This window comes from Rhizopus microsporus (assembly GCF_002708625.1).
Source record: "Rhizopus microsporus ATCC 52813 unplaced genomic scaffold scaffold_3, whole genome shotgun sequence".
Taxonomy (NCBI): domain Eukaryota; kingdom Fungi; phylum Mucoromycota; class Mucoromycetes; order Mucorales; family Rhizopodaceae; genus Rhizopus; species Rhizopus microsporus.
The window spans coordinates 185,662-208,204 of record NW_019671918.1 but is presented as its reverse complement, the minus strand read 5'-3'; the positions used below and the strand labels follow the sequence as shown (position 1 = coordinate 208,204).

Below are 22,543 nucleotides of genomic sequence, written 5' to 3'. Positions count from 1 at the left end.
AATCTTCACGGAAGAATGTGCAAGCCAGTTTTTTTAAACATGATATCTTTTTATTATTACGCAGGCAATGCTGAGATAGGTATTAAATAGTCATTATTGGTATTAGTATCATCTTTTGTCTTGTGATGTGTAGTTAATCTTGTAAGGAATAGTGGACCAGCACATATGCTTGTATCAACCGACAATTTGGGCCTCTTTATCTTCTTTTGTCCTAATGTTTCTTTCACAGGATTGCTTGTTTCTTCATCACTTGAAGATGGAGAATTGGGTATTTCAAGAGGTATCGAATTATGATGATTAGAGTTTAAGATGGTAGGATTAAGTTTATATTGTATTGCTGTATTAGAAAATAGTGAACCACGGTCGTAATCAAGGGGCGAATAGGTATCAACGATAACTATATGGTCTATATCAAAGCGAACTTGCTTTTTTTCTGTTCTTTTTCTTTTCCTTGATTGAATTAAGCAAGGATGAATTGTGCCAAGTGACATGAGAGAGAAACAGAATATGTAAAGATGTAGAAAAAGAGAGAGAGAGAGTAAACAATATTATCTATATTTAAACCATCCTTAATTGAATGTTTTAAAAATAGTTCAATACCAAGATGCGCTTCCATTAAATAATGTCGCAGCCAATCAAAATCAATAACGCTAGCCAATTAAAAACGATATCACTGTCCAATCAAGATTAATTTCATATTTTCAGAAATAAAAATCGTATTTTTAGAAACCACATCGGTTACTTAGATGTCTTGGCACTCAAAGATATAAACAGAGAGCGAGTCTTTTCTTTTCTGATGATTTTGTTTTTCAGTACTTTGCAATTTAACACGATCATAGTATTTTTTTTTTATAAATATGGGCATGATAATGTTGATGAAAATGGGGGGGGGGACTTGGGTCTATGGACCACATGAAATTTCCTAATGAGTTGCGTGTTTTTTGACGAACCTACTTTTGATATGAATATAAATCTTTCAAGAGCTTGGCCTCCCCAAAAAAAGGTACCTATGCTATTGCTATCAGGCCTACTACAAGGGTTCTATTAGGCGATATCTTTGTCGCAGGTTTGATTAGTAGGCGTAACAAAAACATCAAATCCTGCTAAGATAAGCTCAGGAACTGTAACAAGTCATGGCATTGGTTTCTTAAAAATGACCCTCGATGAAAAACACTCTTACAAACGCTAGGATAAACGCCGAAACAAAGTGTCCATATAAATAGGCAATTAACGACATCATCAAAGACCAGTCATGCAGAGATAAATAAGAGACAAGTTACACTTGGATTTGGCCTTGACGAAATGTATTTTTGCTAGGATTGAATGAATGGTGTTGGCAAAATAAAAAAGGCTCTTGCAGTAAAAATCCCTTGAGTAGAATATAATGCTTGAAAGACATGTGTAAAACTGATTACTGTCAGCAGTCCTTGTACTTTATTTATTTTTCAGATATAAGCTTTCGCCTTCATTTGTTCAATTGTAGTTTATTGTTCAGTGTTGCATCACCAATGATCGATACCAAAGTACCCTGATCGAAAAGTCGCTGGATTTGCCATAGAGTTCACTCAATTGCGGTATCCTTTGCCTGGGTGAAGATGTCTCCAGCACCCTCCAATTTTAATGTTTTCCTTTTTGCCGTGCACGATCACTTTATGAAAAACCAATTGAAAGAAAAAGGACGTGACTTTCTCCTGTGATTTGATCGCTTTGGCAGAATTATATTGGTACAAGGACCAAATGGACTTTAAAGTTCTAAAAGAGAAGATAGTCAGAATGAAGCTCGACACATGGTATAGGTTGTGAGGGAATCAAATCTGGTCCAATTCAGTTGAAACGTCGACAGCATCTCTTAGGCTTGCACTGTGCTTTTATTGGTCATTATTTCATTCACCAATTCGATTGATTCCGTGCCAGGAGAAATGCGACGCTAAGGACCCAAGGTTAACGGATTATGCAATTCGCTCCAGCAAACAGCACTATATGTAACACTGAAGTATTGATCAGAACAATAGAATTCATAAGAGAAGCATATGTCGATGAGTCTCTATAGTCACCTCTTTATCGTGGATTAAGACGAAAGAAAGAGAGTTCATTTTACAAAAAGCTTCATTTTATATGCACAGAACTACTTTTGACCAATGAGAATTGGATATGATAAGTTATATGATAGTAGCGTGTTTTGTGGTCAGTCTCTTTGTACTACTCATTTTTATAAAGTAGTTTCATACGAATAAGCACTTTGGAGTAGCTATGACAGATATGCTATACATAGTACTGTGTAGTTGTGGATTGCCTAGTTCTGTTTAAGAAAGGGATATTATACAAGTGAAGTTAATTGTATCAATAAGAAAAAAAAAGCTATTGATAAGATTGATCTGTGCTTTGATTCATAGTCTACAATTTAAACACATCAGAGACAAGGGATCAGACAGTGTGAATCTTTAGGTTTAATTTACGCTTTATTTCATTTTTGTATGAATAGATTTCGATGCTTCTTCAATTAGCACGCGTTCTTCTTCTGTGATTGGGCCAAAGCGTTTAATAAGCGAATAAATATGACTAACGTATTGCTCAATGGTATCAGGGGTAGGATTGATAGGTGAAGGGACCTTTAGAGCCGCAAAAACTTCAGATAGGTTCTGCTTGAAAAGCATCCATTTCTTTTTCTCTTCTCGTAGTCGATTGTAGTCCTCTGTGACCCTAGTCAGTGTTCTCGTAGTATCTTCCTTTTCTATCAATAGCTTTCGAAACTCCTCTTTTAGTCTCGCCATCTCCTCCTTTTCCCCTTTGAACTGGCTTTCTGACGCCGCCTTCTTTTGTAGTGTATCGATATCAAAAAATGGTGTATTAACTATGCTGGGCGTTGTAGGTTGAGATTGATGTAAAGGTGTGGTTTGTGCTGAGCTATTACCCCATCTGGGTGTCTGTCCTGTAGAGCGGTTATTGTTCTCTTCCATCGGGCTATTGGGTCCGTTTGCCTTCTTCAGTGGTGGGGTCAAAGACGGACGATGTACACCTAATGCTAATTTTGGTTTGTTAAAGGGCAAAGTCGTACCGTTATTAGTAGCTTTGTTATTACTACCCATTACTGTAGCTGATTGTGATGGTGGTTGTGAAGAAGGCTGTGGAGGCGGTGGCGTTGTGATGCTAGGTCTTTTAATGTCTAAGCCAAATGGTGACTTTGTTTCAAAAGTTGATTTCTTTCTTTTTGCCTCCAACATTTCTCTATAAGAAGTTCCTCCAAACTTGGGCTTTTTAGAGGTACCCATGTCATCATCATCTTCATCTGAGCGTGTTAGTTGTAAGTTATCACTAGGTCTTTTTGCAGGAATTTCCTTTTTGTGTGGCTCCTTCCTTATCGGGGATCGATCTACTTGCATCCTATGTTTGTCCTCGTCCTCTTCATCCTCAGCCGTTCTGTCACTATCCTCCTCTTCATCCGAGGTGCTGGGTTCTCTTAGTGTTCCAGGACGAAGACGACGACGAATAGTGTGCTTTTTAGATGGAAAATTGGGTTGATGTTTACTGCATTTAGGTGAGTAATTACTACTGACTGATGCAGCAGGCGTAATCAATCCGTTATTAATTGCACATGTAACGTGAAAGGTACTGTAGATGTTTGAGCTTCATTATCGTCTCCCTTTTTAGATTGTTCAACTTACGTTTTACAATCAGGTTCTTCACAGGTGATACAAAGTCCCTTTGACTTTTCACACAAAAAGCAAGTCTGACAATAAAATAAGCTTCTTTATCTTTTTGCTAAGCGCATCCACATACCTTTTGATTTAATAATTGCTTGTTGAATGCATAAGGTTCTATATTATTGTCAATGTCCTTATTCCACATTGCACAAACAACATGCATCAATTCGCCAAACGTAATTGTGCGTCTAGCAGCTCCTGTCTCTTGGGGACAGCAAATAATGTTCTACAACATGTTAGAATTTGTATGATCGATCTCATATTGACCTACAGCAGGCTTTTTATTTTTCTTATTTTCGCAGCTCTGACAAAACCAGTCATCTTCAGGCACTTCGTCTACTCTGTAGCACACTATTTTACATATACAACATCAGTTTAACTTTAAACAGCGCAAGAGATCACACTATACATTTATGAACTGGTAAATTGCAGCCTAACATTTAATTCCTCAGTCAGTTAGTCGATAAATAAGGGCCTGTGTTTGTATTCAACTTACCATCACCATCACAAAAAATAATGGGATTCTTTTTGGATGATTTATCTCCCTCACAAATATCGCAAGCATCCTATATATTTTTATATATTAAAAAGAGAGAGATCATTAGCTTTTCTCTTGCTTACTTCATCGGAGGACATTTTTAAATAATTTTCTCTTTTTACAGCTTAAAAGTTAATGCATGCACAAGTGTTGGCTTATATTGCTTTACCTGTGACAGTTTATACAATAAAATAAGGGACGATTATCAAAAAAAAAAAACAAGAACTCTTAATGATCTTTAGATCTTTTGGGGTCAGATAATTGATATATGATCCTATTTATTCCCTTCTCTCTTTTTACTTGCTTTTATATCTAATGCAAATAAAAAAAAAAAGAAAAGGTACAAGAATTAAAGAAGAAGAAAAAAAAAACAAATATCAAAACCAGCGAACGAAAAAAAAAAGGGTTTTTATTTATACAGTCACGCAATGACGTACAGCTAGGTTTCGGGATTCGACATGATCCATTACCACCAGACTCTCAAAGCATTCGTTTGCAAGGTATAAGAGAGAGGATCAAATCATTTGTAAACTGATAGTCTACTGAGATAAACTGATCCAACTTGTCAATGGTTTCCCTTTATTGTTGCCAAAGTTGACCAGATGGGGTTAGTGCTGGTAAACTGTGAGGTTTCCCGTTCAGCAGTAAAAGTAATGTCTTTAGAATCAACAGAAAGAGCCGTATACGGTGATCTTTAATTTTACAAGGCTGTTCTATAGTAACTTATGTTGCTATTTACATCCATGTATTTACAAGTTGTTTGTACCCTAGCAACCTTTTACTGCTACTGTTGCTCTCATATCGTCTAGTTGTCCAAGTGCTAGCATGATGGTTATCAAAGTATGAAGTTTTCTTTTAATTTAATCTACATATTTCTTTTATGTCAACGTAGACTTTTTAGTAGGGCTGATTTTCTTTTGCCTTGACAACATTAACCATTCTATGTAGAGCTGACCTTCTTTTGTGTTGCTATTTTATGCACATTCATTTTTTCAATGATTTATTGAGAAAACTTGCTGATTCAAAGCTAATCGTCAAATAGATAGAGCAAGAGTGTTGTCTTGTCATTAAAAGAATAACCAGGACATGCTAGACTTGGTGTAACTGGTAACTGTGGTACAATATCATGCTTACAGGGAGAGAATACGATGGATTTTAAATATTCCAAGAAAATAGGTCAAAGTTCAGCTGTCTCTAAACCGGTTAGGCTTGGTAAACCAGTATTTTTTTGGCTTTCCCCTCTCTCTTTTACATGTACTTTTCGTTTGCTTAATCGTCTTTCTCTATCTTCATTGCGTGTCCAGCAAACTAAAGCATCGCCGTTTAAAAATGTCTCAAGACGAGCCACGATGACTGACTGGTCATGATGGTCTAAAGACCGTAGTTTGATCCATCGTGCGATGACATATAATACGTTATTATAAAAGCAGAATTTTATTAAAAGGAAATGAATCATGGGGGACTATAGCTACTTCAGCTGAATGGGTTCATTGTGTGGTATGGCACTCTTTTGTTTGATTCAAATGAAATCTTGACATTAAATGTTCCAAACATTCTAAAAACAATGGATACCATGAGCTTTTATTCAAGTTTCTTTCCTGGTGTAAGCATGTGTCTATAGCAGATGTAAATTATACAAATTATTAAGCGACTAGGCTAGTATTTATAAACAAAATGAATACCCTACGTTTGTATTCCGTAATGTACTTTAGAATGACAGAACATGCACAAAGTTAATTTAAATCAAGATAAAGCATTAGATCTAAAAGGTCCCAAATGGTTATAGAATGGAGCAGAAAATAACTGTTGGAACAACGGAGGTTGTCATCAAAGATAACCCTCTAGTGAGCTTAAGACGAGTGTTTGAAAATCAAGTTCAGAATTACACATGGAAGTCCATCCACATCGTAACTAATACAGTTGGAAGATTGCTAAGAAAGGGCTTGTGTGTCGCCAATTAGAACAAGAGAGTCAAAGATTCTGCGCCCAGAGTAGATAATCAATACAAAAGTTGGAATAGTAGAAGCCACGCGGATTGAGCCTAGTTGAGAAATAGGTTCAGGAGGATATAGGCTGGTCGTAATGTAATTGAACTGCTATTTGCATTTAATGTACGTACTAAAAAAATTATGATGAGTTGTTAAGCGCTCAAGCTACAACTTTAGAGAGCAGCTCTCCATGTAGTTGACATCGATTTGATAACAACAGTCGTAGCATTGATACCGCAAGCATTATTCTGTTAAGAGAAACTTGGATCCCACCTAGCAAAGTTAAAAACGGAAGTCAGGTTATTTTTATACATATCCTTGTATGACTATGATGGTGCTGCTTTTACATATTCTGATTGTGGAATACCATACCAAATTAGTAAAACTGTCCATTGTAATATTCCACCACTTTTTATTTTGAGCAATGGAGATAAATGATTTTCCGCGTTCATAATATGCTCGTCATCTGCTGCTCTAAACCGCTTTGAGATTTGATACAAAGAAAGACAATGTACCAGGGAAAAAAAGATATGTGAAAGTGGCAACTCTCCAGATGACGTAGGATACCGTTAGTGGTTTTATAATCTGTTTTATTATAAACGCGGCAGATAGCTGTAGCTCATTCATGCGTAAAGAGATGTTAAATGATAACTTGACCGGCATTTTCTCTGTTTTACGAGAATGTTAATGGAGCCATTCAGATGCTACGGGCATAAAAAACGTCGCCATGTTAGTAAGAGTATGAATAGACCCATCATTTACTTGAAGTCATGAACGTGCTCAACGTGATAGCTAGTGCCATCGTTCAGTATGTCACTTCTATTTTTAAAATATGATTTGTATTAAACATTCAAGAAGTATATGAAAGCGAGAGGATAGGTAAAAGATTCAGAACTTTTTATCTATTTGAATCTATAAGTATTGACTGCATGCCACGCGAGTCAAAATGTATAGTGACAAATACAGCATCAACAAAGGACTCTTCTGTTTCTTGAAGAGTTTGACTATCAATTGCTGACAAATAAATTAGATATACTGCACTAGCTGCTTGGACTTTTGGAGATTCTATTTTATGCTGCTGAATGTCATACGCTAAGTCTATCGAGTACCCTTGATAACCGATATTTACTAAAGGGTTGATAACGTACAAATGCTCACTGACTTGAAGGGACAATGATATCATCTTACATAATGTGACATTGATATTAGGGTGAGCACCACGTTGATTTTCACTGGGAGTACAATACTCAAAAAAGAAAAAAGGGTGCCGTGTTTAGCTTACCAACGTTTAACAAACAGAATGGAGAAATACATAGGTGCACCCTGTATACGTATCCTCCGCCCAAATAATTTTCTTTATATATTAATTTATTATAAGTTCTGACAGCCACACTCAATGAATATTGGTCTGTCATCCCCTGGATTCTAAATATCAAACGCATTGATCTGTACCCGGGAAGTAAAAGAATACTCTGGTGCACAAGTACAAGTTACATAGAGCCCAAAGTGCAACTATTGGAGTCATTAGCGTTTTAGATATTTTCTTTAAATGGGAAGTTTTATATTTTTAGCTACAGACGTTCTCTGCTTTTGACGATTAACGTCTCTTTACTATCAGACATGTGGAGATCACTGTTAATAAAAATGTATATTTCCTTTTATTATTGTATACATTCTAATGGCATTTTCAACAAGATTAATCACCTTTGACTGACAACAAAAGACGAACAGATCTCACACACACTCTCTCTGTAATGCATCTTCATCAAGTACTAACAGTTGAGAGTCGTTTTTATATTATACTCTTCAAAGTTTTTAATGACGACATTCTATATATATAATGATCAGTAGGTCTGTTCTGTGTTCATGGTTTCAAAATAGCTTTGCATTTAACTTTTTGTTACTAAAGGACAAAGTAATTAACAAGTATTAAGTGAAAGTAAAAGATCAAGTCGCGGAACTAATGATTCAACATAATTGAGCCTCCGCGTAGATCTCGGAAAAGTGTACGTCAGCCTATTAGTACTCGTAAATGGTTACTTTGACCGAGAAGATGGAGACCCACTACATGCAGCTTTGTGGAAAGAGGATGAGATATTGTAGGCTACGATCGGTGCTATAAGCATGAACAAATTGATACTTACCTTGTCACTCTACCAAATGCTCCAAACACCTTAGACTATCCATCATCGTCCACAGCATAAACATTCCTTATGCGGACTTGTTACTTTTTTTATCTCAATGTATATACTCTAGTAAATAAACATTGAGTTAAATGCATTCATAGACAATATGCCTATTTTCAATCTTTTTTGCTTCTCTTCAACTCCTCCTTTTTTGTTGAAGAAAAAGGCTTTATTCAGAGAGACAGGCTTCTTCTTAGTTGATTCCTTGACATCGTCTCCTCCTATTTCTCAGCTATCAATCGAGTATAAAGACTATATTTAATATATATATTTTTTTTTTTTTATAAAGCATAACTTAATTTGAGAGTTTTATTTCTAAAATTACGCTCATAGTGGGTTCAATGTATATATCTATATTTATTTTTATTAATAGATTTTCTTTGACTTTCCTTAGCCTTCCCAAGTCGAGAACTGCCCTTTGATTATCGGCATTAATTTGATGTTTGTTTAAAAATAGCATATTAGAGTTCAAGCATGGCATGGATTAGAGTCTAATCTTATTTGGGTTTTACATAAGGACCCAGATCGGCGCAATAAGAAGTGTTCATAATGATTTTCTCTATGATTCCATAAATAGAATATTCAACCGGACAATGAACCTGCCTTACAGTTTGGGCTACCGTTGCACCTAATATAAACATTGTATGGACACACCCTTCCTTAACATATAAGGGTTCCTGTACCACATTGGTACAAGGAGATGCCGCCGCAGACATTTTGCAGCAAGTAGAGTGCAGGTAGGTCTGTGTGCTCTTTTTTGAAGGTCAATTCCTTTGAAAAATGAGCTATTGTAGACTGAATGTATATATAGCACCTTGAATGTACCAATCGGGGCAAAATGAACCTGTAAAAGCGGACGAGAGCCATGTATGTAAATCCCTTATACTTGATTGGCAGTAAGTAAAAAAAAAAAATCATGCAGGTATCACATTCCATTCTGGAACAATTTTCGTGTTAAAAATATCACATCTTGTAACGTAATTTGAGCGTGTAACTTTTGTCAATCACTGTTGCCCCACAGTCGAAAGAGTATAAAAGGGCAGGATGATTTACTGAATCAACTTACCTTTTCACCAGTCTCATACAGATCTTAAAATGAAGTTATCTCTCTCTATCTTTCTCTTGGCTGCTGCTGCTCTCCAAGTCCAAGCTGCTGCAAACCCCGTTCATGCTGCCGCTGCTAAGTGTATCAGTGGCTCTGCCGGTAAAGGCAATGGTGATGGCTACAAGGGTTACTGCTGCAAGAACAGCGATGATTGCTTCGAAAGCTGTGTAAGCGGTGTCTGTAATGGTCCTACCAAACCTACCAAGACTACTACTAGCAGTGCTCCTGCTCCCAGCTGTACTGCCGGATCTAAGGGCCTTGGCAACGGTGATGGTTACAAGGGATACTGCTGTGAAAATAGCGATGACTGTATCAACAGCTGTGTAAGCGGTATCTGTAATGGTCCTACCAAGCCTACCCAGTCTTCTAGCACCAAGACTTCTACTAGCCCTGCTCCTACTGGCACCTGTGCTGCTGGCTCCAAGGGTAAAGGTAAAGGTGATGGCTACAATGGCTTCTGCTGCAGCAATAGCGATGACTGCGTCGACACCTGTGTAAAGGGTGTTTGCAATGGCCCTACCAAGCCTGGTTCTTCTACTACTACTACTGCCACTTCTACTTCCACTTCTGGCCCTAAGCCCACTTGTGCTGCCGGTTCTTATGGCCTTGGTAATGGCGATGGTTACAAGGGCGACTGCTGCAAGAACAACGATGATTGTGTCAACAGCTGTGTCAATGGTGTTTGCAATGGCCCTTCAAACCCTACTCCTACCCCTGGCAAGTGCATTCCCGGTTATGAAGGTTTGGACAATGGTAAGGGACCATTCAACGCTTGCTGTGCTAGCAACGATGACTGTATCGAAGCCTGTGTTCGTGGTCGCTGCACCAAGCCTTAAATAAGGCCTATTCAACATTTTTCTTTGTCATTCATAAATAAATCAGTAACTTGTGCATTTTTCAATAGAAAAACATTCTGAACATTTGCAGAAATAGCATGTATTTTTATTACAAAAACTTTTTCGTCTTTTCATATTCTATCATCTGTTGTATACAATGAACGAGGTTATTTCCTATTATGTTTGGTTCTCCATTGCTGTACATGTCAGCTGCATAGATTTTTTCATGGGTATTTAGGAACACGGTTCGAAACGACATGTTCTTTGCACTGGCTAGATCAAATGCATAAGTGCTGATCAAGTAAAAGTTCTACAATATACAATCAATCTGTAACCCCTTTTCAACATTTGCATGTTCTCTACCTCTATACGTTTTGTTCGATGTACAGCCATTCTCATGAGCTCAGAATAAACTTTGGGATGCGGTCTCGAGGTACACAGGTCATCACAGCACAAAATATTTTGGGTATCTACATAGTCTGTCATATTCATCCGTTTTAGGAATTCAATCGTCTCGGAACGGTTCCCACTTGTTGATAATATCCAAATATCCCATTCCTTCTTATCACTTAATATCTTTAGTGCTTCAATAGCATCGCTGCAAGGTCCTATCGCGTCTAGGACCTCTAGGAACCGGTCCTCGTCTATTTGACTCGTATATCCCTCATTAATCAATGCTCTTTGTAAAGTAGCTCTTAGCACTTTTTTCAACGGGCAATATCTCCCAGCAAATGATGTAGCAATATAATCACGTAGAGCAGTGTTGTACCAATTGTAAAAGAAGTTCTTTGCTTGTTTATCATGAATTTGATGTTGCTTGTTGAGTATTGCTTCTATTTTCTGGACAACCTTGTCAAATGTGCATAGAGTCCCTATTATTGCTCTTTTAGGTGCATTTTATGTTACTCTTTTGTTGACAACTACCAAATAGTTCAAAGGCGACAAATGGCATTAGATTAGGAGAACGTAAAAAAGGTAAGGCAACAACAACTCAAGATCAGCTTTTGTTAAATACTGAGTTTGAAATGGACTATGCATCATTAATTCAATAGCAAGAAATGATTAATTTATGCACAACTGCATCTTCATTTAAAAAATACAAGTCATTAGGAATATTTACCAAATATAGAATCTTAAAACAGACAAATCTTCCTTGAATTACAAACGAACGTGGCCTTGTTGCACTCTTTATAATGGCAAGCAGATTCTTCAAAATGAATAAAAATGATGGTTTACCAATAAGGGATTAATATACGATCAGAAGTCTTGATCTGATCCTGCAAAGGGACAACATATCGATGAAAAAAGCCATGATGTACAGCTTATCCTGGTTTGTCTGAGCGTATTGTCTCCGAAATTAAAGCTAGCACCAAAACCGAATTTGATAGCAAGTCCAAACTATGGTTAGTTGATAATGCTTGATTTGATTGAGACCAATATTGGGCTTTCAAAGGAACTGAGTAGTAGTGTTTTTGATATTAGACTCGCTATTAAGGCACTTCTAACTTGAGAGTCATAGTTGCCTTTATCATGCCCATGGAAGTTTCTTTTTGTCATGCAACCAACTTGAGGTTTGCCCATAACAATTCCTACATAAAAAAATGCTATATATTTAATTTCTAACAGAGAGATTTAGCTATTGTTTACATTGGTTCACTTGTTTCGCCATATCATAGCATGCAAGCAAATGTGTAATGACCGATAGCCTTCGCTAGTAAAGGCTTAAAGCACATAGTGGGAAATTTTTGGTGCAGGAGCTTGGACAAAATCTTACTCGGGCCAGTCAGCTACTAACATTAGTCCTATTCTCAGAAACCTCATATAGGTCATTGCCCAAGTCCTTTTCTTAGGTTTATTTTTACTGAGGAATTGTTGTGGGCTGAAATCTAACTCTCCATTTCAAAAACAAAACAAAACAAAACAAAAAAAAAAGATTTCACTTGGGATAATCAGCTAAAAAATTTAGACATCACTTTTCGGGGCATAGCGAATATAAAACTTTCACCAAAATCTATCTCGTTAATAACCTTTTCAAAGTAATATTTACTCATTACTATCTTACTTGTCTGAATGCAACGTTCTCTCATTTTGATATCAAATTGTGTAAAGGAATAATCGGTCGTAGTTTTATAAAAATTTATTAGAAAAAAAAGACGAAAAGAAAAGAGAGAGAGAACAATTCAAATGCTGTGAGCTTCAACCAGCAAGACCAGCTTTCTTCTTTTGACGGCTAAGGAAGCCTCATCACGATAGACTTCTTCCTCCAGCTCTTCTATTGCTCTTTTGAGCAAGCTAGGAGGAGGGAGCAAAGCAGAGCACTTGCACCAGGATGTGTGCTGATCATCCAGACGCCGTTGGACGATTGATAGATTCTGTGTTTACGAACAGGATTAGTATTTTTTAGTTTACATCCTGAATATATCTGCTACTTACATAAGCGACACCCTGGCTACTTACTCTGTTGGGGTGACGAGACTGCCTTAGAGAATACTACAGATCGTTTTGTTTTTGATTTTGTAGTAGTAGAAGAAAGCAGCGATGTCAGCCTCGCTGGCGAAGTGAGCGTGACAAAATTGGTGAGAAGAGAAAAGCCAACGTGTTAAGAGCTGTTTTGTATTTACCTCTAGTCTCGATCTGCTTTATACACATGAACTGGTCTTACAACCGAACAGGACATAAGCGGATCAAGAACCTGATCATCTGCCAAGCCCTGCAGCTGCTCGCTTTGTAGATAGGTATGTCAAAGGGGCAAGCGGCAGCTGCAACACATTTATAAAAAAAGAATTAATCCGGCCACAAGTAGAGTAAGTTCTTTTGAAAGAAAAAGTTGAGTATTAACAAGTAAGATCATCTGATGTGAATGCCGAATATACATGCTTCATACAAGATAGTTTACAATTTTTTAAGAAACACACAGCCCTCTTACAAGCAATGTAATTGGTTTGAATGCATATAGGCTAGAGTCGAATATAGTCTGGTCATACGTTCATTAGTATTACTGTTTTTATTTTCTTCTTTAGTTTGATTTAAACTTGTTTGGTGTATGCAAGCTACAATTTCTCATAATGAACTCATTTGTGTTCAAAACATACAAATTCAAACACTGAGCGAAAGTAGAAATGAGTAGCATAAAATACAACGTGTAAATGCTGAGAGAGTACTTTATATATATCCTTCAATTTGGGTTAGCGTCTTTATTTCACCAGCCAGTGGCTAAAAGTTCCTTATAAACAGAGCTTGCTAATGCAAAATGGACCTTTGTTGTTAAATGCAAATCATCCCACCAGACTAAGCTAAAATGAATGGCACACGCAAGATTAGTGGATCCAGACAAGAGAATTCATCGTACTTACTTGTCGCAGTGAGACCCTCTGTTACAAGAACTGGGTGAGCCCGTCATGTTCATGCATAGATCAGCAAATTTTCCGTAAGCATCATACAAATAGACATGCAGCCCCTGGTTTTTCCTTTTTGCTACTAGATCATGCATGACATTCGCCAAATTTGCATTGTATCTCCTGACCATACTGTCAAGATGAGCCTTTTCAGCTTGCGACAATGTGTAAAATTTGGGTAAATCACCCAGAGGGATCACGTTGAGTACAAACATGTACTTTGCCTTTGATTCATAAAGTTTACTCTAGTTTAATAAAAAATATATTAGAAATTATCTTTGGCACCTTTAAACATTCTTATTACCAAGCTGTTATAAAAAGACGAGTTTACTTCATCAATTATTATTTGATACCGATTACTGCGTCCTTGAAATATATCATGGATATCATTCAGACCAATCCATATAAAATGAATAGTATCAATATGTGCTTGATTAAAAAACCGGGAATATGCTTGTACTTGTTCACCAAGATCTTGAGTTGATCTAGGCACAATGCTCTGAGAAATATGTTAATGAAAGGTTAGAGAATACAGTATATATATTACATTATTCACTGTAGCTCCTGATCTCGCAAAATCATAAATATTCTCAGCGCTCATCATCTCCTTTAGGTATTCTATCCAAAGATGTCCATCAGACCATCTCTTTGGCTAAACAAATATAAGAACAAGAGACTATTAATCATTAGATTACTAATTACCAGAGTTACTGGTATTTGTAACCTAGCAAAAAAAAAAAGCAGTGTTAGCCACAGATCAATTAGTTTAAAGGAAATACTTCGCTACTTTGATTTATTGTAATAACTTTTAGTTGGCTCATAATATATATCTGATACACCATAATCTGTGTATGAATCACCAAATGCTACGATTGACTTGGTTTTCCTGCTTAACAATTGCTTTGGAGATACAAATGCGTTGACCACCAATGGACAGCATAATAACAAAGATAACAACATGTAAAAGCAAAAAGAAAAAGGTAATCTGAATTTTTGATGTCTCCTGCTCCTTTTTTATTATTATTATTTTTTTTCTCATGCAAAGATGTCGCACACTCCTATTCAAGCGGGTCATTTGTCTTTTTTATTTGTTAAATCATGCGTTATGTCTCACAAGCATTCCTCCTACTCTTTGGTAATCTTATTCCAAAGTATGCCAAGTTACTATTATCATCTACAAAGCTAGGCAACTGCCTGCTTGCTAATATTTGAAGTACATTTGATTCTTCGTCTGGTACTTCAAATATTAGCTTTCTTGTTTCACTCTTTATCGGACAGGTAACCCAAACAGTGTCATAGTAAGGAAAATACCCGTCTTTGACAATTTCCATACCAACATGGATCTCAGTTTCTCTTTCTTCCATCCAAATGTGAATTTCTGCATATGCACCACCAGTTTCATGGTACAATGTCTCTCCATCATCCTCATATAATATGAGTGTTTCCCTTGTATAATGAGCATCATCCATGTGGCCAAATCGACGAGGGAATATTTGTACGCGGCGATCATCGTCAATAGAGCCATGAACATTTTTCATTGCTTTCCCAAAACATATGAGTGATCCCTCCTTGACAAAGAGTGGAGCAGCTTCATCAGTGAGAGGTGCAGCCACTTTTACCCATTGGCCAGCGTTCGGGTCAGTCTTATAATACGTTCCTGTTTGAAAATGATACCATGATGTATTGGAAGGAAGGTAGACTTCTCTATGGGTCTGGCCTGGTTCATAAATAGGCGCCACTAGTAAAGATGGTCCAACCATAAATTCAAATTGTTGATCATAGGTGTTGATATCATGTTGGTGCTCATACAACACGGGACGTATTAAAGGCTGTTGCTCGTAGTATGCATATCTCACGTACAATGTGTACAAATAAGGGATTAGTCTATAGCGAAGCTGGAGAGAAGATCGAATGACAGGCAACACCTCTGGAAACTTTTACAAGAGGTTAGTATTTCAGATAAAGTAGCAATGGAGCATGCTTACCATCCATAATTCTGTAATCGTATTATCCGAATTCCACGAATGTACACAAAACCTGGGCCAAAATATTCCTTGTTGGACCCATCGGACGAGCATTTCTGGATCAGGTTGTGGACCAGCAAATCCCCCAATATCATGACCATAGCCATAAGGCATAGCACTCAAATTTGCACCAAGGCCCATGGGTATGTTGTATTTTACAGTCTTCCAACTTGTCATGTTATCGCCACTCCATGTTTGCGACACAAGCTGTTGTGCATATGGCGTTGCTGATCTCGTAATCAAAAAGGGTCGTTGAACTGGATCATGCTCTCGAAGTGCTTCATACGATGCCTGAATCATCAATAACGTCTGCAAAGGGGTGCCTGCCTTTATGGTTTCTGATCTTTCTTTAGGTAATGTTGGCCCAGTAATACGAGAGCCATGCATTCCCGAAAAAGAATATGGGGATACCTGGTTGGCGTAGGTGTGTCCATCATCTGCAGTAGTAAATTCATTATTATCCAGCCATAAAAGATATCCTTTTTCCAAGAGCTCCGTCTTTAAACGAGATTTCCAGTAATTATAACCCGATTCACTCGAAAAATCTATATAACTAGCTTTGCCTATGGTATTAGGTCCTGCTTTCCACTGCATGACTGTACTCGGTTGATCTTCGTCTGTGTCCCAAACAAATCCTTTATCAGCTTTTACTAATTCAAAATCCGGGTGACAGTGTTGTAGTAACCACGGCTTTACATTTGCAAATATTCGTATGCCTGCTTCCTTTAGTTTCTTTGAAAGTTCTTCTGGATTTGGAAATCGCTTGTGGTTCCAAGTAAAGACGCAACGATCACCATCAGCATTCACTGTGTAGCCCGAAGATAAATGCATGCCATCGCAAGGTATATCGTACTTTTTACAATTCTCCACAAACTCTTCAATCTTTTTTTGAGCTTCGTCTGATTCTGCATAACCCATAGAAGACGCAAGGTATCCAAAAGAATAACGAGGAGGAAGATGGCGAGGCTTGCCTACGATATATGAATATTTTTGAACTACGGAGCTAACCTTTGGCCCAAATATCATATAATAGTCCAAAGGACCTGATTCGGAGTGGTAATATGTGTAAGTCTTCCACATCTATGAAAAGATTATTAGATCGAACATGGAAGAACAGGATTTTTTTTTTTTTTTACCGCATCAAGCTCTTGTCCAAAATTGATTTCTGCTTTTGAAAAGTTGTTATAATGAATACCATACGCATGCCTTGATTTACGCGATAAACATATATAGAATGGACAAAACTTGTAGAGCGGATCCTGTGTTTCCGCGTCATACCCCATACAGTCGAGCCTTTCAAGTTTGAATCGTCGACCGCTTAAGTTAAACGAGCCTGTGCGCTCACCCAGTCCATAGTAAAGGTTACCATCATATTTTCGCTGATAATGCCATTTATCATCTGTTGCCTTGTCATATGCATATGCTCTGTAGAGTAAATCCTCTGCAAAAGGAAATTCACTTGTATCTTGTTGTTCTAGGGGATACCATTTTAGTTGGAAAGCAGGCTGCAAGGTGACAACCAGACGAAGGTCTGACGTTTTCAGTTCAAGCGTATCCGTTAAAAGTTGACCATCCACATATGTATTGCTTAGTTTGACGTCTACAGAGTCGACTATGCAGTCAGCTTCTCTAATCTGTTTTTCTCGTTCGAGTTCTGTCAAATATTGGACACGAACGATAGATGGTGTTATGAAAGCAATAACCAAGACATGCCCCTTCTCGTTTTCGAATATAAAAGGATGCTTGTTTTCTTTAAGTCGAAAGCCACTAGCTACGTGTTGCCGCATGGTCAAAGAGAGAGAAAAAGAGAGGAAAACTTGTGTCTGCCAAGGTTTGTATTACAAAAATAAAAGACACATGACTTTTGTCCTGCAAGTGCGTGATTTATTTGGGACTAATCTGATCTATGCTTAAGCTTTCGGCGATGAAAGACACAGAACTGGAGAAAGATCTATGATATTGTTAAAATGTTTGAATGCTTCTGCGTTATCTATTTTACCATAATATCAAAAATAATAGTGCCTAGGCTGCCAACGATCCATGGTAGATTCTGTAAGATATATGGTTTCTCTGTTGATTTAAGAAATATTGACTATGGATATGAGTTAGTGCTATGTGTATGTGCAAGTATATTGATAAAGCTCACTAGAGTGAAAGAGAAGTTGCCAAAAAGAGCGCAAATGAACATGCCAGAGCTAAGTCCCTCGGTGCTTTGTGCTTTCCAGTTTTTTATAATCTGAGGAAGCCTGCTTCCAATGTAAAGTACTGCACTTGCCCACCCTATCAGCCCTGACAAGGTGCTGTCGCTGTCATTAAACAAATCGGAATTGTATGCGTAACAAGAGATAACGACCACAGTAATCAATACGCTCGATCCAACAAGATTGATCCAGAATGCAGATCTCTTAGCTGCCATATCGATGCTTCCATTGCTGCTTTCCTCTTGTTTTAATTTGGTATACAGTGTAACCTGTTGATAATAAATCACTTGCCATATCAGACCAATGTCTGCCACTGTGTACCATAATGCAAGTAAAAACTACAACATGTCAATAATTTTCAGTGTACATGTCATTTATTACCATAGTAAACATCAAGTCTTCCATGACAATCCCAATCAGATTAAATATATCCCCTAACAACCAAACAAACAAAAACACAATAGACAGCCCATCTCCACTTTTTCTTTTATAGTTCTCAAGTAGTTGCCTAATTTCAAATGAGCAACATGATCTAACAGGATCACTCTTATTTACGGTATGAACACAATAAGCCAAAGCAAGATAGAAACATAACCTGCTATACTTGAAGCTTCTATTTTATCCATAAAAAGAAAAAAAGAAAAAATAGAAAAAATATCTACACAAAAAAAAATTATCTTGATTTTCTGTTGTATTGCCTTTTTTGTAATTTACAATTGGCTTTAAATATACATCCCTCTTCATGCATACGCTTGGCAATGTAAGCTAAATTACGCGCATCATCCAGGCCACTGTGTTCTCGTCCTTTAAAGGTCATATTTAGATGTTCAAGCATTCCTTTTATATTCTTATTCTGAGTTTGATGATAAAAGTCTTTAAAGAGCTTTCTGATATTGATCCACGGTAAAGTAAAGTAAGCAGGTCTTGGATCGATGTTGCTGTGCTCCAACTGTTTTGTGATAAAATCACGTATATCAAATGGGCCATCTATTCACCATCAATATCTGAGGTGTGTCTTTACATTTCATCATTACCTGTGACAAAGACTGCACTTGATGATTGAAAGAGATTGTATTTTGCAAGAAACTCTTGAAATTGATTGAGTACGTCAATAAAGATAGGGCTATTGTCAACCGTGTCTTGTGAGATTCCTGTTAGTTTTATACAAAATTCGGATAAGGTAGGATTTATTGTCGGTTTGACGTAGGATCTGAATTCATCAACCTGCAATAAATAAAAAGGACAGTCCATTAGAGTGATAACAAAAAAAAAGAGTCAACTTACAATTTCAAAGGTTTTCCCATCCACTAAAACTACAGGAAACTCTATTATTTCATTCGCATATTTAAATCCCCCATTCTCTATACAGGTTGCTTCTACATCAAAAAATAGGTAATAGTCAAAAGGTTGTTTACTAGAGCCTTGTTAGATCTAGCCTCGAGACGTCTCCCTTTTCTTTTACTTTATTTTAGGTTCTTCTTCTTCTTCTTTCACTTCCTTGGTCTCTTTTTTTGCCTTCCTTAGTCTTTCTTTTAGCTTTGTTTTATTTCCTTTTGTGTTTAGATCTAATCGTTCTAGGGCTAATTTCAGTTCTTCTATTTTCATTTAAGAAAAAAAAAAAGAACAAAAGTTTTGTTCTCCGTAAGTTAAAATCCAGGACCTGTTTCTTTCTCTCTTTTCTTTCATTAAATGATCTTTGTGATAAAGTATGCCAACCAATAATCTAGACAATCACGAAGAGGGTGTCCTCGGATCAGATTCCGAAGATTCTTTATTCAGTACAGGTTCATCTCATCACTTTGACAATGACCGAGACGATCAAAGTTTATTACCACTCACTCAGCATGCAAACACATCAACGACATCTGTATTCTCCTTTGAGACTATACCAATGATCCCTCTTTCACAAACACAGACAAGAGGTCCAGAACTACAAAAAAAGGTGTCCTTTCTGAACGGACTCGGCCTTGTTGTCGGTATGATGATCGGAAGTGGTTTATTTAGCTCTCCAGGTACCAGAAATTGGTCTTTAGAAAAGAAAGAGAGATTAACTGACCCAATTTATCCAAAGGACCTGTCTTGGAATCATCAGGTGCATATGGAACCGCTCTTGTTGTGTGGTTTATATCAGGTTTACTAGCATTATGCGGTGCCTTGTGTTACGCTGAGCTAGGCACAATGCTTCCAATGAACGGTGGGGAAACTGTCTATCTGGGCAGAGCATTTGGAAGTCTAGTTTCCTTTATGTTTGAATTTATCACAATCATTGTTCAAAAGGTAAGGATTCTCATCATTAATAAAAAAAAAAGAAGATAATAAGTCAAAATTTAGCCTGGAAGTCTTGCCATTATCTGTATTGTGTTTGGTGAGTATGTGTCACGCATTGCATATCATACCTATTTCTTCAATATACCTCACGACTCGGATGATGCTGTTGAATTAGCAGACGCCATTATACCCAAATTTCTACCCAAGCTACTTGCTGTAATATGCCTATTTATTTTGACTTTTATCAATGCTATTTCAGTTCAAGCAGGTATTCGTGTTCAAGACTTGTTAACGGCTATCAAGGTATTAACAGCCATCGTGATATCTATTACCGGAATTGTTGTCCTATCCAAAAGAGAGCCTATCTATGGTGACAATAGTATCCAAAGTGACCCATTTCATGGAATTGGTTCGATTAGCTATGGTCAAATCGCTTTGGCATTTTATTCAGGTACAGCCCGAAAGAATGGAGAAAATAGAATACTAACAATGTTAAACAAAAAGGTTTATGGGCTTATGATGGATGGAATAACTTGAATTATGTTTCGGGGGAAATGAAGAATCCCCATAGAGATTTGCCCCGTGTGATCATTTTTGGTATTCCACTCGTCGTCTTTTGTTACATGCTATCCAATGTTGCCTATTTGGCCGTTCTAAGACCTGAAGTTGTGATGCATTCTAATACGGTTTCAATGGACTTTGGCAAAAAGATCTTTGGTCCTTCTGGTGGCATCTTATTTGCTGTCTGTGTAGCACTTAGTTGCTTTGGGGTAAAGAAAAGAAAAGGGATCTCTTTTATGTGATAGATAACTAATTACGATTTTGAAAGTCTGCTAATGCCAGTGTGTTTACAGGGGCACGTATCATTTATGTGTCAGCAAAACAAGGTCATATCCCTGGTCTCTTTGGAAAGTTGAGTCAATCCAGGCAAACGCCTATTCTGGCATTACTTTTACAGGCAGCGTTGACCGTCATCATGATCATGATAGGCTCTTTTAGAGTGCTCGTTAACTTTTATTCCTTGACTGCTTGGATGTAAGTAACAACAAGCTTAGTAAGCATAGTGACTAACGCAAGGCTATGTAGATTTTATTTTCTAGCGGTCTTTTCACTTTTAATCTTTAGATATACTGAACCAGATCTCAATAGACCGTACCGTGTCTGGCTATCAACACCCATCCTATTCTGTCTGGTTGCATTGTTTTTATGTACTACGCCTTTTATAGAAGCACCTATAGAAAGTCTTATTGCCGTCAGTCTCATCTTATTGGCTGTTCCAATATGGCTCCTTCATGTCAAATTTGGGGACAAGATATCAAAAGGCTGGAATTGTAAGTGATCAATCATGAAAAAAAAGGGGGGAGAAGGCATAGCTACAATGATGTGCAACAATTTACAAAAAGGAGAAAAGAGTGGCCCGTGTGTGTTAGAAGGGAGTATACTAATCTTCATTTATGTAGATATTACGCTACGATTTAGTAAAAACCGTGGTTATCATGGTGTAGAAATGACAGAGATAGAGGACTAAGACAAGCATAAAAATAGTACATAGTTACTTTAAAGTTTTATTGTCTATTTATATTTGCATAATAAAAAGTTATTTAATAAAGACATCTCATACAATTTCATTATATCTCGGTTTACCCTTGGAATGGGAGCGAAATCTAAGGGTCAGTTAGTACATAGGGCTTTTTATCTGGACTTGGCTTATTAAACGAGTTTACTGGAAACATACTTTATTGCTTCGTGATACATTAAATCAACGGACTGCATATATATAAAAAAGAAGAGGGGTAAGCACGGTTCACTTTTAATTTATGTGATGTTTATAAATCCAATCACACTTTATTGAAGCAAGAATAGTAAAAAAGTAATTTTATCAACTTAAATTAACAATATGAAACATGAAAACACTCGGATTGTGTTGTCATGACTACATATTATAGTATAGCATTGCAGCTAAGCAGTCTATCCGAAGGACATTGAAACTAAGGAGCATAAAGATGATCAAAACAAAATAAACCAGGGAACTTATGACTAAAACCTTTGCTTATAAAGCCATTGTTGTTATATGTATATATGTTTCTTTATAAGCTTGAGATAGTATAGAATATGTAAATGAATTCAAATGCTTGTTGATAGCTTATATATGATGATGTAATGGGTCCTATAAATATCAAGGTACGGCATTTGACTCTATTCTTACATTTGGCAGATCAAAAAAAATACAAGTTCTTGTCTGCTGACAATTTATGCCGGTTTGATTACGAAAGTGGTGTTTAAAAAGTGTTCACGTATGCA

General features: G+C 37.0%; 10 protein-coding genes across 10 annotated transcripts; 2 read left to right on the top strand and 8 right to left on the bottom strand.

Moving 5' to 3' along the window:
* Positions 1-56: 56 nt before the first annotated feature.
* Positions 57-491, bottom strand: RHIMIDRAFT_234513 (uncharacterized protein; the record flags this gene model as incomplete). The annotated part of the gene is made up of 1 exon (XM_023608171.1): positions 57-491. The coding sequence occupies one exon, from the start codon at positions 489-491 to the stop codon at positions 57-59; it is 435 nt and encodes a 144-aa protein (XP_023468853.1).
* A 1,889-nt stretch (positions 492-2,380) lies between these two features.
* Positions 2,381-4,586, bottom strand: RHIMIDRAFT_271497 (uncharacterized protein). The gene is made up of 8 exons (XM_023612256.1): positions 4,409-4,586; positions 4,323-4,353; positions 4,198-4,267; positions 4,111-4,134; positions 3,973-4,052; positions 3,778-3,927; positions 3,663-3,727; positions 2,381-3,609 (listed from the first exon to the last, which is right to left on the bottom strand). The coding sequence occupies exons 2-8, from the start codon at positions 4,335-4,337 to the stop codon at positions 2,460-2,462; spliced, it is 1,554 nt and encodes a 517-aa protein (XP_023468852.1). The 5' UTR covers positions 4,338-4,353; positions 4,409-4,586; the 3' UTR covers positions 2,381-2,459.
* Positions 4,587-6,643: 2,057 nt separating this feature from the next.
* On the bottom strand, positions 6,644-7,067 carry RHIMIDRAFT_84801 (uncharacterized protein). Its single transcript, XM_023615780.1, has 2 exons — positions 6,990-7,067; positions 6,644-6,931 (listed from the first exon to the last, which is right to left on the bottom strand). Exon 2 carries the CDS (start codon positions 6,888-6,890, stop codon positions 6,702-6,704), a length of 189 nt encoding a protein of 62 aa, XP_023468851.1. The 5' UTR covers positions 6,891-6,931; positions 6,990-7,067; the 3' UTR covers positions 6,644-6,701.
* A 2,441-nt stretch (positions 7,068-9,508) lies between these two features.
* Positions 9,509-10,354, top strand: RHIMIDRAFT_248357 (uncharacterized protein; the record flags this gene model as incomplete). The annotated part of the gene is made up of 1 exon (XM_023610510.1): positions 9,509-10,354. The coding sequence occupies one exon, from the start codon at positions 9,509-9,511 to the stop codon at positions 10,352-10,354; it is 846 nt and encodes a 281-aa protein (XP_023468850.1).
* Positions 10,355-10,463: 109 nt separating this feature from the next.
* RHIMIDRAFT_234510 (uncharacterized protein) lies at positions 10,464-11,306 on the bottom strand (the record flags this gene model as incomplete). Its single annotated transcript, XM_023608170.1, has 3 exons — positions 10,464-10,664; positions 10,718-11,226; positions 11,279-11,306. The coding sequence occupies 3 exons, from the start codon at positions 11,304-11,306 to the stop codon at positions 10,464-10,466; spliced, it is 738 nt and encodes a 245-aa protein (XP_023468849.1).
* A 2,247-nt stretch (positions 11,307-13,553) lies between these two features.
* Positions 13,554-14,709, bottom strand: RHIMIDRAFT_248356 (uncharacterized protein; the record flags this gene model as incomplete). Its single annotated transcript, XM_023610509.1, has 6 exons — positions 13,554-13,647; positions 13,708-13,994; positions 14,054-14,248; positions 14,297-14,401; positions 14,452-14,473; positions 14,537-14,709. The coding sequence occupies 6 exons, from the start codon at positions 14,707-14,709 to the stop codon at positions 13,554-13,556; spliced, it is 876 nt and encodes a 291-aa protein (XP_023468848.1).
* Positions 14,710-14,852: 143 nt separating this feature from the next.
* Positions 14,853-17,560, bottom strand: RHIMIDRAFT_198594 (uncharacterized protein; the record flags this gene model as incomplete). The annotated part of the gene is made up of 3 exons (XM_023606302.1): positions 14,853-15,683; positions 15,735-16,853; positions 16,910-17,560. 3 exons carry the CDS (start codon positions 17,558-17,560, stop codon positions 14,853-14,855), a joined length of 2,601 nt encoding a protein of 866 aa, XP_023468847.1.
* Positions 17,561-17,763: 203 nt separating this feature from the next.
* On the bottom strand, positions 17,764-18,600 carry RHIMIDRAFT_198811 (PQ-loop-domain-containing protein; the record flags this gene model as incomplete). The annotated part of the gene is made up of 4 exons (XM_023606320.1): positions 17,764-17,865; positions 17,920-18,312; positions 18,356-18,482; positions 18,530-18,600. The coding sequence occupies 4 exons, from the start codon at positions 18,598-18,600 to the stop codon at positions 17,764-17,766; spliced, it is 693 nt and encodes a 230-aa protein (XP_023468846.1).
* Positions 18,601-18,647: 47 nt separating this feature from the next.
* RHIMIDRAFT_199138 (Exonuclease) lies at positions 18,648-19,369 on the bottom strand (the record flags this gene model as incomplete). The annotated part of the gene is made up of 3 exons (XM_023606347.1): positions 18,648-18,961; positions 19,009-19,198; positions 19,259-19,369. Coding segments are annotated over 3 exons (615 nt in total), but the record flags the coding sequence as incomplete, so codon positions are not given.
* A 258-nt stretch (positions 19,370-19,627) lies between these two features.
* RHIMIDRAFT_271485 (amino acid transporter) lies at positions 19,628-21,969 on the top strand. Its single transcript, XM_023612255.1, has 7 exons — positions 19,628-19,986; positions 20,046-20,251; positions 20,306-20,693; positions 20,747-21,012; positions 21,072-21,277; positions 21,329-21,573; positions 21,703-21,969. The coding sequence occupies exons 1-7, from the start codon at positions 19,683-19,685 to the stop codon at positions 21,768-21,770; spliced, it is 1,683 nt and encodes a 560-aa protein (XP_023468844.1). The 5' UTR covers positions 19,628-19,682; the 3' UTR covers positions 21,771-21,969.
* Positions 21,970-22,543: the final 574 nt, after the last annotated feature.

Coding starts and splice junctions, on each gene's coding strand:
- RHIMIDRAFT_271485 (XM_023612255.1), top strand. CDS start 19,683: ATGCCAACCAATAATCTAGACAATCACGAAGAGGGTGTCCTCGGATCA. Junction 20,252..20,305: donor TCACAATCATTGTTCAAAAG/GTAAGGATTCTC, acceptor GTCAAAATTTAG/CCTGGAAGTCTTGCCATTAT. Junction 20,694..20,746: donor CGCTTTGGCATTTTATTCAG/GTACAGCCCGAA, acceptor TTAAACAAAAAG/GTTTATGGGCTTATGATGGA.
- RHIMIDRAFT_84801 (XM_023615780.1), bottom strand. CDS start 6,890: ATGCCGGTCAAGTTATCATTTAACATCTCTTTACGCATGAATGAGCTA.
- RHIMIDRAFT_271497 (XM_023612256.1), bottom strand. Junction 4,053..4,110: donor CAATTTACCAGTTCATAAAT/GTATAGTGTGAT, acceptor TATGTAAAATAG/TGTGCTACAGAGTAGACGAA. Junction 3,728..3,777: donor AGCAATTATTAAATCAAAAG/GTATGTGGATGC, acceptor TTTTATTGTCAG/ACTTGCTTTTTGTGTGAAAA.